Here is a 16,659-nt window from a genome sequence, read left to right on the forward strand (position 1 = left end):
GATCCGCCTTGCGAACTCCACGGCTACAATTCTTAAATTGCAATATGGGCCATCAGGTAATTAGTTAAAAACTTCATTAGTGATTGTTAATTAGTCGATTATGCATTCCAATTTTTTGTGCAAGTAATGGCCGCCTCTTCGAGTATACCAGCTCATTAACTAGAATTGGGCTATCTGCCACAGGCAACCTTAAATAAATTTTGAAAGTGTTCGCTGAAACACCCTGTATATATAAGTGAACCCGTTGTGACAGGAAGAGTGCTCGGAGAACAAGTTATTTAGGCTTTGAAGGCGTTAGGACTTGATCTTGAAAAGTGCGTTGGTATAGGTACCGATGGCTGCAGCATCATGGTCTCTGGTTTGTGTGCCACAAACACCAAAGATAACCAAATGCCCATGTGCATTGTTTAGTCCGCATGCGTGGGCCTTACCGCGCGTGCGCAGTTGAGACGAAATGTTCGCACTAACGGTAATGGTAGCAAGGCAACTTTACGCAAAAGTTGACAGTCATTCGGCCTGCAGTGGACATAAGAATAGGCGGATAATGATGATGATGACATCTGAAGGACGAGAGTCGAACCCACTATCTTTGGTGTTTGTATCTAAAATGAAGCGCCATGCACCCAATGCTGTGCACTGTCCTTGTTTCAGCCATGCGCTTAACTTGCCGTTGCCAAAGTCATCAAGTCTTCAGTCCATTAGGAACGCTATTGATGTTATGAAGCAGGTAATTTCCTTCTTTGTAGCGTCACCAAAACGAACTAATGTTCTGAAGACCATCCTTGGTGGCCAACTTAATGGTCTCAGCAAAACAAGATGGGTTAAGCGACGCGAGAGCGTTATCCGCTTTCGGGATCCACTTGGGAGCGTGACGAAAGCTCTGGACAACGTTTCCAGCTGGACAGAAATGCACAACTCTGCGAAAGCTACGACACACCATGCAGCTATCAGTGATGGCGAATTTCTGGTTGCAATTATTTGCTTGGCAAATATGCTGACGCATACGCTTCACTTAGTCGCTTGTTCCAAAAAGAGGGCGTTGACGTCCGAATGCTAAGAACGCGTTGGTAGACACAATGGCTGTTCTTAATAACTGAAGAGTGGCAGCTCTACAAACACGCCGTCACTTTAGCAGATGATCTGGAAACGGAGATTCTGTTCCCACGTGTAAATAAAAGACAGAAGTACAGGTGCAACGCGCCTACGATTGATGTAGAGAACTGTACAGAACGACAGTGTAGTACACTCTAGTACTGGACAATGTGATGACCGGTTTAAAAGTGATTTTCACTGTTGAGGTAGAAAGTGCCTAGTGTGACGTCTCGGTTGGAACGACGTTTTATTAGGCCCGGGAGCTCGTCAGCTGAACCAGCGCAGCACACAGGCGATGATGATGAACACATATACAGGCGAAGAGGAGGATAGGTAAAAGTGCGAGGATGATGATGATAACATACAGATGAGGAAGATGTGCGTAATAAACGCCCACACTAATTTCCCCCCGACGTGAAAGCGGCCATCCTGGCCGGCCGTCAAGGTGTCGAGGCACGCCGCGTGAAGGGCTTCATGCGGGAGACGTGGACAACCTCGGTATTTCGGCAACGGCGGTCTGTGGGGGCGTCAAGAGGAGTAACGCGATAGTTGACAGGCGAAGTCTGTCCAAGGACTATGTACGGCCCGACTATGTGCGTAATAAACGCCCACACTAGGAACTGTTACTTTTTGTGCCATCTCAGATATGCGCTACAAAGGAGAACGACTAAAATCTCTCTCAAGTATTGCTCAGCGATATCCCGCGTTTGTGGGGACAAATGCCTCAATGACAGCATTGACAGGTCAAGCTGAGCTAGGTTTATGGCGCCAAAATGGAAGCGCGAGGCCGAAGACACAGCATAAGTTCCCAGTACTGCTATTGGGGCGCTGGACGTGTGCGACAGGGAAGTCTTTCCTTTAATCCATACGTTCCTGCAGATACTGGCCAGCCTGTGAGTGTTACCAGTGCCGAAAGGTCTTTCTCTGCTCTACGCCTTCCAATCAAGCTACAAACTTAGGCCGTCCACCGTTACAGTGTTTCCGCTGCCCCAACGGTCATGTTACGGAGCCAGTTGAGGAAGTCGCCGGTGCATGGAAAAGCATTAGAGTTGTGTCGTGAGCTGTTAGCGTACTACCTTGCCTGTCTGCCAGTGCGCCTATAGCGGGTGTTTCTGCGAAGATTTTCAGTAGTATATTAAAATAGCTCCTTCGAAACAAAGGGGCGGTTCTTTCGGAAACATGGCGAACCCGGGGTGACAGGTGATACGAGGTAATTAGTCACTACTTAACAAAACGCTAATAAATAACTTCTAACCTTTTAATTTGAGCGGGCTCATTGAACTGGGTCATTGGAGCCAGATCTGTGTACAAATCACAGGTACAAACCATTTAATTTTTTTTTTCTGATCCGCAAAAGTGCGATTGATCGCGGAACAGTGGCACGACGAAATTCGGCTATCAGAGTGCGCGAGAACGAAACTGGGAGGCTTCCGCGCGAGCATACGCGTGGTTCTCGAGTCGACGACGTTCTGCTGACGTCAACCAGCGGAAGGCAACCAGCGTGTTGCGGCTCCTCGCTCCTCACACCATTTCCTTTTATATGAAATGAATTAGCCATTGATTGACTTTTCAAGTGATATCTATAAGCTATGCTGTGTAACAATCCAATCCAATCCGATTGAACTGCTGCAAATTATTAGTGATCACTAGTTACTCGGCGTTATTCGCAATATTTTTCAGCTACTCGTTCATTTATTATCACTTCAATAGTTCCCGCTGGCGACACGGACGAATGACGTTTATAGCTGGCACCTTGGAAATGCAATTTTCCCTGCCAATAAATCTTCACTTTATGCCCTGAAAGACGTGGGCTGCACGCACTCGACAACACCAAACTTGCAAAATCACTATCACTGGTCACTCTCAGTATTTGTTATACTGTTCACCTAAATGCTTGTTTGTTGACACTTTAATCCTACTCAACGACGACGCGGAAAATAAAGGCAATCATAGGAAAAAGTTATTTCTAATCATTAGTGGCACAGACTGTTTCGAATTATCACAGTTGAATCAACCTTTAAATTACCTTTTATTTGATCTTTATCAAATGAAGATTTTTAAATAGTTGAGAACAGTGAATTAATCACTAGTGATCACCAGTATTTCGACCATGTCTGCTCAGAAAAAAGAGGTTCAATGAAACTGATTCGTACTCGTATATACACTATTTCGCCTAACTGAAATTTCGTTGCATTTGGCGTCTGAAGCCATCCCCCCTGTTGCTTTCCCTAGACGTGACTTCCGTCACGTCTAGGGAAAGTTGCTTTTCGGTGCTTTTCGTTGCTTCTAGGCCAATACATGTAGTGTTCTTTGTTTTCTTTTTTTTTACTTTCTTTTTTTCTTTGACATGCCCCTCGAGCAAATCGCATGCTTAGCGCAGTTAAGAATCCCCAGCTCCATCTCCTTGCAAGAACGCAAAAAGAATTAAAGAAATAATACTGGGAAGTCGAGGAAACGAACCGAGTCGCGAGTACACTGAGTGAAAACGGTGGCTCCGTCATTGTTGAAGTTTTTTATGTTGATTCTATTTTCTTCGTCTGTGACCCCGAGCGTGAATGCGCGCTCAGCGGAGTGAGCTCTTGGTTTTTTATTATGGAGTGCCGGACTGCATCTGCATGAAGCTAAGACGATTTTGTGTGTGGCATTTTTTTAACTCTTCCGTTCTTTCTATCCGGTTCACGCAGCAAGAACAAGTAGACGAAGAGGATAAGTTCTCCGGAGACCGCATCGCCACCTTCATGTTCTACGTGAGTTTACGGCAACCAACCCCGCACTGCTCGACGTCCGAGACTCGTGGCGTAAAAAGTGTGCCGCTCGGTTCACTTTCTCGCAGTCTTGGCAGAGTATTTTTCTTTTTTGTTTGCTTTTTCTTACACCTTAGAGGGAAAAAAGACAGCACTCCGGTTGTGAATATCCGGTCTTCAATGATCTCGCCAACACAGCCGCCGTCAAACACAATGAGGTAACTGTGGCATGCTTCCCAGATAAATTACGACGGCGAATCAGAAAGCATTTGCCCCTAATTTTTTTTAGCCAAAATACGGCTGTAAATGCGATGTCAACATATCCGTTCCCAGTGGCAGACCTTTCTAGGACCGGCCTGGCCTTATCTGCCGGTAGCTCCGCGGCATGGCGCTACTGTCAGTTGTTGAAGATGGCGGTTGTGCTTGACACGTCCACAGCGTACGAGCAACGAAGTGTGATTCGTTTTCTATGGAGCAAGAGACGAACGCCCATCGAAATCCACAGGGAAAAGCGGCCCACGTATGCGGAAAGGTGTCTAGCTTTGAGAAGTGTGAGGTGGTGGTGTTGTGAGTTCGCAAAACGCCGTGAAGACAAGACAGTGTCCCACGGTGGTTCCACAGTCAGCCGTACGAATTCTACAACAGGGAACATCTCAAATTTACTGCTGCGATGGTAACAAATGTCTGAACCGGTGTGGAGACTATGTGGAAAAACAGTGTAAGGTACGTAGAATGGAGCGTATTTTTAATTACCTGTATGTACCTTTTTTTGGTTAGTAAAAAATAGGGGCAAGGACTTTCTGATTCGCCCGCGTATTTAATAGAGAGTTTTAGCTTGTCCGTAAACTTATTACCGCTCGCGCAATATCGGCTTACCGGAGAGAGAAGTAGGGCGTCCACAACTCTGGCGGCGACATCTCATGACGCAGAATGAAACACCATGGCCCACACAAACCTCCATGCTGCAATGATCTAACGTACTCTATAAACTACTGGCGAAAACATTGGTAATAGTTACATAATCGTTAACTTTCTGTCCCTTTATACTTTTCCTTCGACGGAAACACTCCCCCAACACAAACACGTCTTGATTGCATTGTGGTTGGACAAAGCGTCACAAGATCTCGCTACTGGATTTGCTGCTGCCGACCACGGCTCTTGTAACCCGGTAATCCGTAAATGGATTACCGGGTTACATCAGTTTTAATCAGTTTATCGCCAAGAAGTTTACGGTGAGAACTTAACAAACTCAAACTCTCTAATATAGAATGAATTTCAGTGCGTGTGAAATACGTACATTTATTTCGTACTTGGCGGTCTTGCTGCCCGCCTTCGTCGAGTTTAGCATTCGTAGTTAAGAACGTTTCGTGCGTAGTTAAGAAGGTTTCGTAGCATTCGTAGTTAAGAAGGTATTAAGAAGGATTATTCCACATCCCGAAATCACGCCTTCGCGGCAGTGTGGAGTTTATTGACACTGTTCCATTTTCCTATTTAGCGCAGCTTTGAAGAGCTAGATAAGACCTGAACAAGCGGTGAAATACCAGTTATCAAATAGCCGTGAACGAGGAGTGAACGAGCCGTGAAATACCAATGATGAAAGTGGTACCTCGGTATTTTTAATCGCGCGACCCTGTTTATTTCTGAAAGTTAAAACCTCAAACCTGAAAACGCTAGGGGATAAACGAAATGCTTTCCTGTACAATTAATTCCGCATTATAAAGGTTCCGCAAGAGAGGTTGCAAAATAAGGTATATGTTTCTGTTAACCCTTTGTTGCATGAACATAAATTACACATGGAAACTGTGGTTGCTCTTAGTTTTCTACCATTGTGCCTCCAGCAAATGCAAAGAAAATTTTTCTGCGCTTTCAAATGTTTATTTTGTAAGATACAGAATGTCCACGTCAGTGGAAAACATGTGCAAACACCTCCAGTGAGTGTACGTGCCGATAGCGTTCTTTTGCCCCAACAGGCGAAATTCCTGGCACCACATTAACAACCATGAGCTTGAATACAAAATTGTAGACGTGACGCGCGTTACCGTGCATTATGAAATAGGAAAACCGTCTGTGATACCAGTAATGCACAAATATACCTTGCAGTGGCGTAGCCAGTAAAATATTTGGGGGGGGGGGGGGGGGGGATCATTCGACAGGGGAGGGGATCATTGGGCAGTCGAGTGTTTGCACGCGTAGCATAATGCCGCCTATCCTGATTTGGTGAAATTCGGGTGTGGGAAGGGGAGGGGTACAGGTGCGCGGTCAATATTTAGTCTTTGTTACTTAATTCAGGCGTAAGTTTGTTAATTGTTATTTGGCACATATTTTAAGTTTTCGTTCTGTTTGCAAGGCTAAAATTTCGTGTTCTGCAAACGTTAGAACCATCACACCAATGTTTCACACTAAAATTTTTAATTAAAATATTTCTGGCTATTTCTAATAAAGACAGTTCAGCACTGGAATTCATGTCGCTACATCGCACACTAGAGAATTCGCCTTTTTCTGCCCAAAGCGTGAAATGTAACTTCACTCAGTGCAGTCATTGCTTAATGATGTCATTGTTCCGATTATCTTTACAAGCAAGGCCGTAATTGTGTGCGCTGCAAAATTTTCTCTTAAACAACATGCGTGTGGTACTTAATCGAGCTACCCCCGAATAGAAAAGTGCCTAGATCTCTTTGAGTTAGCACGCGCTGCTACGAAGCTTTCACCAAAAAAATTAAATACAAATAAGCGAGACATTGTTTTTTAGTATGAAAGAGAATAGGAAGAAAAAAAAACATGCTGCTGCAATTATATGAACAATTCACCGCGTCAGCTTTATGGCGGACCTGAGTAACGACTTTAGTGCCACTAATGGCATTTTCTCATTCTTGTGTCCTAGAATAGTCATGTCATCCTAGTTATACACGTTTTCTTGAGAAAGTCGAGTTACATTGCCTTTTTCACTGCAAGTTTCAAAACCTTGTGCTGTAGAAAAATAAAACTGAAGGCAAGTGCAGTGCGGAGACGCGTCAATATTCTTAGCGTTCGTGAGCGCCTAAGTCTCATATCTCAAATGACCCACATGACTTTGCGTCGCTTAATAATTCGCACCGGGAAAAAAAAAAAAGGGGGGGGGGGGGGGGGGGTTTCGCTACATGCAACAGACGAGCGCAACTTCTACGGTCTCTCTGCACTATATCGATGTCTGTCTATGTCGTACAGCGGGAGCAGACATTTTTAAGCAAACTTGCAAGTTCTTCATACTACATCGTGCATGGTGTGCTTCAGTGCGCGCAACCTACGAACAACTCGTCTGCAAGAATATCGGGTCCATCATCAATGGCCGAGCTCAGATTTCTTTGTCATTGATGTTTGCATAACACAGGCCTCTAGTAGTTACTTCCTAAAATACATAAACTTACTTTGTGAAAGACAATTTAACTTTGGTGTTGAGCGAGTCAAAGTGCATCCCAAAAGAAGTACACCTAACTCATTACACTTCCACAAAGACTTCAAACAAGAGAGAAGTTCACAGGAAGGTGGACGCTTGAAGGGATGAACAATGGGCGAACAAGAGATGGCCCTCAAGCCAACCTTTCGGCATGGGGACTTGCCTTCGTCAGGGCAGTGACTGCTTTCCTTAGCAGCGTTTTTAGGTACGCTATTTGGCCTTTGCATCATGAAATCCCATCCATTATCATCATCATCCACATCCCCACCCTCAAAAGAGGAAGAGGGGGAGAATAGACTGATACGTAGGCTTAGATGAGGGAAGTCGAAGTGTTCAAAAAAGAACAGAAAATGGTGTTTGTTGTTTGGCTGTAACAGAGGTGGAACAGGCAGGGGTGTACCGCGCGGGGTTCTTCTTACAACAGTACCCTTATCTTCTAGCACAGAAGGGTACTGCTGCTGGTTACACCCTGTTGTAAGGTAGAAGTACTGCTGTTGGAAAAATCACCAGCGGTACACCTATCTATACCATATATATCGCAACTCAACACCAAACCTCACCCCCCCCCCCTCCTTTTTTAATGCGAAAGCATTATACGCTCCATTACGCGAAAATCTATCGGCGTCGGCGTGACCGAAAAATGGTACCAAAAAAATGTCGCAGTTTCGCGCGAAATGCGAAGCATCAATTGAGATAGCAAATTAGTAGAGCGCTATTCGGAGTAGGGATAGTAGTTCTTTGGGCTGCACAAACTTGGACACATTCGCTTACTAACTGAATTAACAAGCGTGGTGTCAGCGCGCACAAGCAAACATGAATAGATCCCACTGAATGGCCGCAGACAACGACTGTCGAAACGCTGGCAGCAAGCGCAGCCGCCGCAGCGGGCAAAGATCCGCGCGGTCTATCGCTTCAACGGAAACTGAGCGGCGAATGCACAACGCATACAAAGGTCAGAGCCGTGCGCAGATAAGAAACTGTGCGGGCGACCGCCACCTCCGGGCAAAGTGCAGAGGAGTTGTGCAGAGGAAGTTGTTGGCATAGGATAAGCTGCCCCCCCCCCCGCCTCCCTCCCGCGCTGCCTTCCCGCTTTCTTGCTTTCGCGTGGGAGATTGAGTGGCCAGTTCCCCTTGCGCCCGGTTGCAAGATAAGTATTTGGTGAAGCAAGCACAGCGTCGCCCCGCCTCCCTCCCTCCCTCCCATACCCCCACGGCCTTTCGCGCGACGGTCGCGTTTGCTTTCCGCCGTGCGTTCGCTCTCCGTGATAGCGCGCTTTCACTCGCGCATACGGCGCGCGGCGACGATTTTATTCGCCCTTGTACTTTATACGGAACCTCACGGCAACGGCGAAGGCGACGCCGACGGCAGCAATCCGGTTGAAGTGTTCCATATAATTGCTATCGCAATAAAATGGCCGACGCCGCAAAGAGTAAAAACACGTCAAAAATGCTCAGATTTACGCCACATTTCTCAGGGAGGTTCTTCTAAAGAAAGTAAATGGATGGCTTTAAAGAGAAAATTGGTTACGTTTTGGTCACGGTGCGAATTGAAAGCGGGGCTCCTGGGTGCGAGACGAACAAGCTTCCTCGACGCCAGGGTGGCTCCACTGTTTTGCCTGACTAAAGGTGTGTCCAGTGCGTTCGTGATTGCACACGTCATGTCGCAGCCATCTAGCAGACTAAAGGTATGACCTAGTGCGTGCGTCATTGGTCACGTGACGGTGCAGACAACACGGAGAAGATAGCGCCACGTCATGAGTGTATAAAATAAGGGCGCTCATGACGTTTCGTGGTCTACAAACAGTATAGTGTTTTCGCACTCCCGCACGTGAGCAGTCTTCAGCGTCTCTGCCGAATTTCGTATTTTTTTCGAACACTTCGACTTCAATCATCCTTACTCTACGTGTCGGCCAATTCTCCCCCTCTTCCCCCTTTGAGGGTCGGGAAGTGTGAGCTACGCGTACATAAAAACGCTGCTATTAAAAGCAGTTGCAGTCAAAAGGTTGGCTGCAGCGACATTCCTTGTTAATCCATTGTTAATCACTTCCTCAATGACTGTTATAATGTTCCGTTCGATGCACCATTTTTACCAGTGGTAGTAAACAATACTTAATCTGAATTTTCCATTGTCGCTTCTCTCTCTACCCTTTTACGAAGGCGGTCCTCGCCTTTTGATGGTAGTTATAAGTGTGCTGCCGTAATAAATCACTTTTTATTGCGATAGCAATTATATGGACACTTCAACCGGATTTCTGCCGTCGGCGTCGCCGTCGCCGTCGCCGTCGCCGTGAGGTTCCGTATAGATAAAATCTTCACCGCGCGCCGTATGCCCGAGCGCAAGCGTGCTGGGACGCGCGCTATCACGGAGAGCGAACGCACTCAATCCCCCACGCGCAAGCAACGAAGCGGGAAGCCAGCGCCGGAGGGAGCGGGGGGAGGGGGGGGGGGGGGGGGGGGGGGGCACTTCTACTGTGCCAACAACCGCGCTCGTCGCTCGACCGCACGGTCTCTTATCTCTCCCACGCGCAAGCAAGGAAGCGGGAAGCCAGCGCCGGAGGAAGCGGGGGGGGGGGGGGGCACTTTTCTTCTGCCAACAACCGCGCTCGTCGCTCGCCGCACCGTCTCTTATCTCCACACGGCTCTGAACTTTAAGCGCCGTGCATTCGCGGCTCCGTTTCTGTTGAAGCGATAGACCGCACGTACCTTCGCCCGCAGCGGCGTATGCTTGCTGCCAGCGTTTTGACAGTCGTTGTCTGCAGTCATTCAGTGTGATCTCTTCATGTTTGTTTGTGCGCGCTCACACCACGCTTGTTCATTCAGTTAGTAATAGTCGGGTCACATTTTCCAACGCACGCTACACATGTAATGCTGCCCGGATCGGCAGTGCAGCGCTACAGGTGTGTCCCTTCGCACGCGCGCTGCCCACGGGAAGCGCTTCTCATCAACACCACCGTTTCACACGCGCCTTCTCGTGGTCATCGAGTCTCTCTTCATGTCGGTCTACTTACGCCGCAGCACACCTGCTTACTTAATCAGCTCATGTTTACTACAATTCATATTGCTACCAAAGCCGCTCACCTTACTTCGTATGACATTGCTGTGTTGCTATCGCATTCATTGCTTCGCCCTTAGGGCGAACTGTGACATTTTTTTTTTTCACTGTAACAGCTCTCAGACGTCAGTTTTGGGGGTTCGACCACGTTCCCCTACGCCAAGACGGCTCTCTCTCCACGAATGGTAAGAGTCAATTGATTATTCTATTTTACCTGGCAAAAAGGTCGTACGAAAATGGTTGCAACACACCCGTACTCATAGAAGAGTGCATTCATAGATCTGGGAACTTGTCAATGGTAATCGAAAATCAACTGAATAATTCACCCATTTACTCCGGAACAATAGGGACTGTAGGTTAAAAGACCCATTTCCTTAATTAGCATTTACATTTGATCTTTGTAGTGCGCTCACTGTGATACTCGTCGCATGGTACTCATTTGCTATTACACCAGTGGTCTTCAAGGTCGTTCATGGTAGCGATTGTAATGTTGGTACTTTTCGCCAATAACAACGCTACTGATGCTTATTCGTTTCCCTGTAAGTTACGATGCCTAAGTACAAAGAAAGCGGCCCAGAATAACCTTGACTCAAATCTGATGACACGACTCTGCAACCTGGGAAGTTGCCTACCCATTCGTAATGGCAGTGTCTTTCGCGGCAAATACCCAAACTCATACGGCCGGAAATTATGGAGGTCATATCGAGACCAAGAAAACTACTACGGATATGTCTGGGCCTTTGACACAATGACGGTCAGCAAGAAGTGTCGAAGGCAACTGTCACGCCTGAACTGTCAGACGCTCCTCGTGGACGCCTGGTCTGAAAGCAAGCAGAAATGGTAAACAAACAAAACATAGTGACCGTGATAACAGCCAGAAACTAACTCGATAGGAATTGAAAGAGCGAGTATGTAGAAGGTGAAAACGTATGACGGACAGCTGACGCCCCAGGAAGAACCATGGACGACGGAGTCCTGTCGTTCGCTTGACAAGCACTCTCACAAACCGTGTCTGACGGCGCTAACATGGCAAGCTTTTTAACCTCTGTGGTCTTTCCGGTACTTCCCCTTTTCCGTTTCCTTATCGCGATCGCTGTGCCAGGAAGTTCACACGATGACCTCCCGCTTCCTGAGTGTCTAACAAGCTTCTTCTCCGTTTTGCACAGTTATATTTTCTTGGAGTCTGTGTCGAAAGCTATTACATGTCATATTATTGTCCGTAGTAAATAGAAGCAAGCACACGGATGTCGGATTTTTTGAAGCATCTATCTACTCGATGAGACTACGCTTTCTTCGCGAATGCTGTGTGACCGCCTTTCATATTACTGCGAAAAAAAAAAAAGTCGGATATGCCGTATTAGGGACGCAGTCGCCGTGGAGAACAGGAAACGTCTTCTGCGTGCTGCGGAATCGTGTATGGTCACGAGGTTACAGCCTAACCAAATGCACAAGTTGCATTTACTCATGCATTAGAAAGCTTACACGCCTAATTTATGCTACAGCTAGTAGGCTTACGTACGGTCTCATTTAGCAAGCGACGCCCTCTCACCAATGTTAAAGACGTTTCACGGCAGAATTAAAATTTATACTAAATTGATAATTGAAGGTCCCGAAATTGCACAGTGGGTTTTGAGGAATGCCGTACTATAGGGCGGATATACTGGACCATCCAGGGTTCTTCAACGTGCGCCGAAAGCGCGGTACGCGATCCTCTATGGATTCCGCCCCAGTCGTAATCTGGCCTATGCGGCGGGGTTCCAACCCGCGACCTCGCGCTCAGCAGCGCGACGCCATAGCCACTGAGCTACAGGTGTGGGTCATAGTACTGAGAGATCGCTATTTGCTGTCAGGGTAAAATGTAGAATCCGAGCACTGTTTCCTAACCTTTTATTGTGCCTTAATTGCTATGCGATTTTCAGTAAGTCAGTCTTGTTGAATTACGATGAAAGGAGACTAAAAAAAATAAAGCTACAGAAATTCTGAGAATTGTCTACTAATACGTAAGTATTGTTTGGCTTGGCTGTGACTTCACTTTTGATTACTTGCTTTTCCTAGCTTATGCGCGTCTACCCATGGCCTTTCCGATGGCAAAGAATGGTTAGGCTTCAGTGGACAATTGACCGATTTTTTTCTCGCCGCATCCGGCCCCTTTAAAGATATCGTACCAATTGAGCCGGAGCGCTAAGCACGAGCGCTCTTCGACGGAGCAGAGGGGGCGAAATTGGCCCCTAGATGCTGCAGTAGCGCGTGAGGTGGTGCGTGAGGTGGTGCGTGAGGGGAGAGCGCATCGTCGTGATGCAGCATCATCCTCGCAAGCCTGTGTTGTGCGCCCGCACAAGCTCTCGCCGGCATTCTAAATGCGCGTCGGTAAGGCCCAATGAAAACGGGCCAAGCCTCTCAACTTGGTCTCAATGTGCTCGTTTGTACGCGAGGAGTTCATAAATGGAAACCGCAATTCCCGCATGAGCTATATTTCCCACCTCACAAATCCCTGTCCCAGGCTGAGCATGTCGTTTGGCACCGATTTCAAACGAGCACTTTCACTTCTCATTTCATCCATTCTCTAGTCCATCAGAGCACCTGGCGCCTGACGCCTTACCCCATTTTCGTCTCTGCTCGAGTCCGCGAGCCAACTTTGATCATATATATCGTTATTGCCCAAACAAACCTACTCGCCCCTTCGAGGGGCCTATCCCCCACCCTCACCTGACCTAGTCCTTGGTGTCAATAAAGTTGTTTCCTCCTCCCTCCATAAATCGAAGGATGCTCAGCAGCGTTCAATTGGACATAGCACCGCCCCAAAATCTCAAGATCGATTACACCCCCATTTGAAATTGGTGCACCCCCAAATTTAGGTAGGTCTACCCCAAATTACAATTTGTTCCAACCCCGCATTTCAAGTTGACCCATACCGAAATTGAAGTTGGTCCATGCCCAAATTTAAGTTGTCCCACATTCAAGTCAGCCTACGCCCAAAATTTAAGTTTGCCCGTTGTAAGTTAACGTTGATGTCAAACGTTCAAATTGGCCCGCCCCCAAATTTTAAATTGGCCCAATCCCAAATTTCAGTTGGCACACCCCCCAAATTTCAAGTAGGGCTACCCCACATTTAAGTTGGCCCACCCCTACATTTCAGGTGCTCACCCATAAATTTCAAGTTGGCCCACTCGCAAATTTCAATCTGGCCAACCCCCAAATTTTAAGCTTCCCCCCAACTCTTCCAATCCCCAATTGAGCTGGCCCACCTCCAGATTTCCAGTTGACCCATCCCCAATTTCAGTTAGCCTAGCTACCCTTACTATATATATATATATATATATATATATATATATATATATATATATATAAAGAAAACTTTATTTGACTGGAAAACATTTTAAGGAGTGGTGGTCGGAACCCCTCAGTCCAGGGCCCCACTGGCCTCTGCCGCCTGCCTGACCTGGCTAAATAAGGACTTTTGCCCTGCCAAGTCGAAACGGGCAAGCTGTATGTACCTCCCACTGCTATAAGTTTCCCCATGCATTTTCTGAGGAGCCCCGTGTATCTCTATGCGTACTCTGTTTTTAATTTCTTTTTCTTGATTTAAATGGCTCGTTATCACTTATAAAGCTATCCATGATCTACAGTAACACTATTATAACGATTCCATGTCATAACGTTGCAAATTACACCTTTTTGTGCAGATACAAGGCATTACACTTTTCGCGTGAAGGGGCTGAGGTACTCGCCAAAGAATGCTCAGGCATTAAACAATTCAAATCTTCTTGCGTGTCTACTTGCAGGGCTCGGCTGCCTTCTGGTACAACATGCGCGAGGACGGCAGCTACGACGTGAACACGTTGCACGGCGGATGCGCCGTGGTACACGGCACAAAGGAGGGTACGTCTACGCATACTGCAATGGATCTATTACTCTCCATACTCATAGTGCCCGCAGTTATCGCAAAAGCTTCCGGACCACGTGATCTCAGAAAAAGCTGGACATATTCGCACTCTGGCCATATACGCTGCGTGGTGTTTCTATTTGCAACTTTTAATAGTATATGCAACCAACAAAGTGCCGTACGGTTTTACTGGCTACACTCGCAAACTGCTCGGAAATTCGACGTTTTCTCACGTCCAGAGATCTTCACACTTTTGACGCCAACTGCACCTATGGGCTTTCAGGACCCGAGGCGCTCTTTCTCATGAAGTGAAATGTCAATATTATTCAAACGCAAGCGCAAAATACGAAAACAATTGCGATAGCACAAACCGTAAATGATTGTCAATCTACGCCAACTGTACTGCACTCTCCACAAAGGGAACCCCCGTTTACTAATCGGCTACCGATTACAGCTAAATAAAGCATGAAGCCTATTTTTAATTCATAGAAGTTAACAAAATGTGCCCCATAAGCAATATTTTTCCATTAAATATTGTAGGAGTGTTTCAGCTGTGTGGGCGTTAAAAAATAGAGACGCCTCGAATACCCTTCTATGTCTCCTTAACTAGGTACCGTGCTGTACTTCGATTACTCGTAACATATTAATGGTTGCCCATCCTCCACCGCACATGTCTGACAGAACAAAGAGCACGTTTTACTATCCTTAAATATTTCGTTTCGCTCATCGATGTTAGCCGACATACTCTGCTGCACTCTATTTGCTATTGCAGTCGCCAACGTATGGATTCGAGCCAACGGCCAGATGTTCCGCCGACCATGCCCGGCGACAAAACGGAGACGGACACGAGATTCTGCGAAGCTGTGATAGTTGCTACCTGTGTTACTTTATTTCTTGTTCCTGCTGCTTATTCGTTCCTTCTTCTTGTACGTTGCTCTTTGAGATCTCTTTGTTTTCATTGGGAACGACGGGTCATCCCTGTAAGCGTCTGTATTTTTTTTTCAAATAAAGTGAAAAGAAAATCACAGGATTGGTTATGTAAAGCAACGCACGCCACCTTGAGGGTGTTAAAACTAAGGTCAAGGTATGGTACATGTCAAAATTAAGCACACGACTTTAAGTATGTTGAAAAGTCAGAGGATTGCGTCTGCAGACTACAGCACATCAACTTCAAGATGTTGGCACTCCACCGACAATTGCTATGGCTAGTGCTGTAATTTGCACTTTCATTGTGACGCGATAAAAGCTTCCCTGCAAACACAACTCTCTACAGATCTCTACAACGCTCAACTTTAAAGTCTCTGTACACACTGCTTTTATTTTTTAACAACAAAATTTGTTTTATCCCGACATGACGTAGTTTACAATGGCTGTATCTACTGCATGCAGTATGAATGAAGAGGTCAAATAAATACTTCGAAACCTGCCGCGTGATTTTTCATTGGTTAGTAAAAGGTGAGTAACTGTAATAGAAAACAAAAAAAGGGGGGGGGGGGGGAATGCTTCAAGAATGTAAATGGTGAAGGGCCAATAACAGAAGCAGTAACTGTCACGAATGTGACAATATGTTGTGTCTCTGCTATGCAGACTTATACACGTTACACAAAAAAGTTACCGACTACACTTACAATTACTTCATTCAAAAGTGTAATTGATTACAGTTACCAATGAATTATTTTTGAGTTATTGTTCAATAGTAATCGATTACTTCTACGTTACTTTCCTCAGAACTTCTATTAAATTTTTCATGGGCACAATAAACAGAAGGAGCTGGCCTGGCCCTTTTAGGGCGTCCTCTGCAGCCCTTCACATATTGCTTATCTGCACTAACAATTGCATTTTTAAAAAGTCGTAGACATCGTTCTTTATTTTTGTTGTGAAGACACTAGCAGCGGTACTCAAAACTTGCTCGAGGAGGCAAGTGAGACGAAAGACAGGAAGATGAACCAGGTCTCTAAGCATGCGCACTGGGGTGTAAGGTATCGGATCTTTCACAACATACTGTAGATACTAAGCATCTGGGTTCTCTAAGATGCGCAGCGCTTCTTTGTTCCTGGGACTTGGAGAAAAATTTGGAGGAGGCTTAAGCTTCGCGTTTAAGAGTGGAATGCGATAGCATTCAAATATCCCTAGCTGCTTATCTGGCTTCCCGGCAACGGCAGCTTTTTAACACGAAAGTGTTTTATGCCGGGGTCCACCAAGACTTCACTGACGTATTTCCGTCACGGAAATACGTCACACGAACATACACGAACATAATACAAAGAAAGAAACCAGAAGAAAAAGTTCCACAAACATGCAAAATTTGGAAATCGAACCCACGCCCTCTCGGTCCGCGACGATAGATCGCCGAGCGTTTAACCCATTGCGCCACAAACGCATTTGCAGAGAGCTACACAGACGCGCCTTATATATCTAATACTCCTCCGTGTACCCGCGCTCTTGCTCGGGGCGGT

The 16,659-nt window shown here is 46.3% G+C and overlaps 1 protein-coding gene across 2 annotated transcripts in view; it reads left to right on the top strand.

The window, feature by feature from the left end:
- The window catches only part of LOC119465735 (prolyl 4-hydroxylase subunit alpha-2), a 253,637-nt gene extending 238,360 nt beyond the window's left edge, over positions 1-15,277 (top strand). For both annotated transcript variants that reach the window (XM_049657521.1, XM_037726204.2), the window contains exons 10-13: positions 3,777-3,839; positions 10,437-10,505; positions 14,103-14,199; positions 14,976-15,277. In XM_049657521.1, coding sequence (XP_049513478.1) covers positions 3,777-3,839; positions 10,437-10,505; positions 14,103-14,199; positions 14,976-15,070 — 324 coding nt within the window. In that variant the 3' untranslated portion in view covers positions 15,071-15,277. The remainder of the gene's footprint in view (positions 1-3,776; positions 3,840-10,436; positions 10,506-14,102; positions 14,200-14,975) is intronic.
- Positions 15,278-16,659: the final 1,382 nt, after the last annotated feature.

This window comes from Dermacentor silvarum, chromosome 10 (assembly GCF_013339745.2).
Source record: "Dermacentor silvarum isolate Dsil-2018 chromosome 10, BIME_Dsil_1.4, whole genome shotgun sequence".
NCBI classification, from domain to species: Eukaryota; Metazoa; Arthropoda; class Arachnida; order Ixodida; family Ixodidae; genus Dermacentor; species Dermacentor silvarum.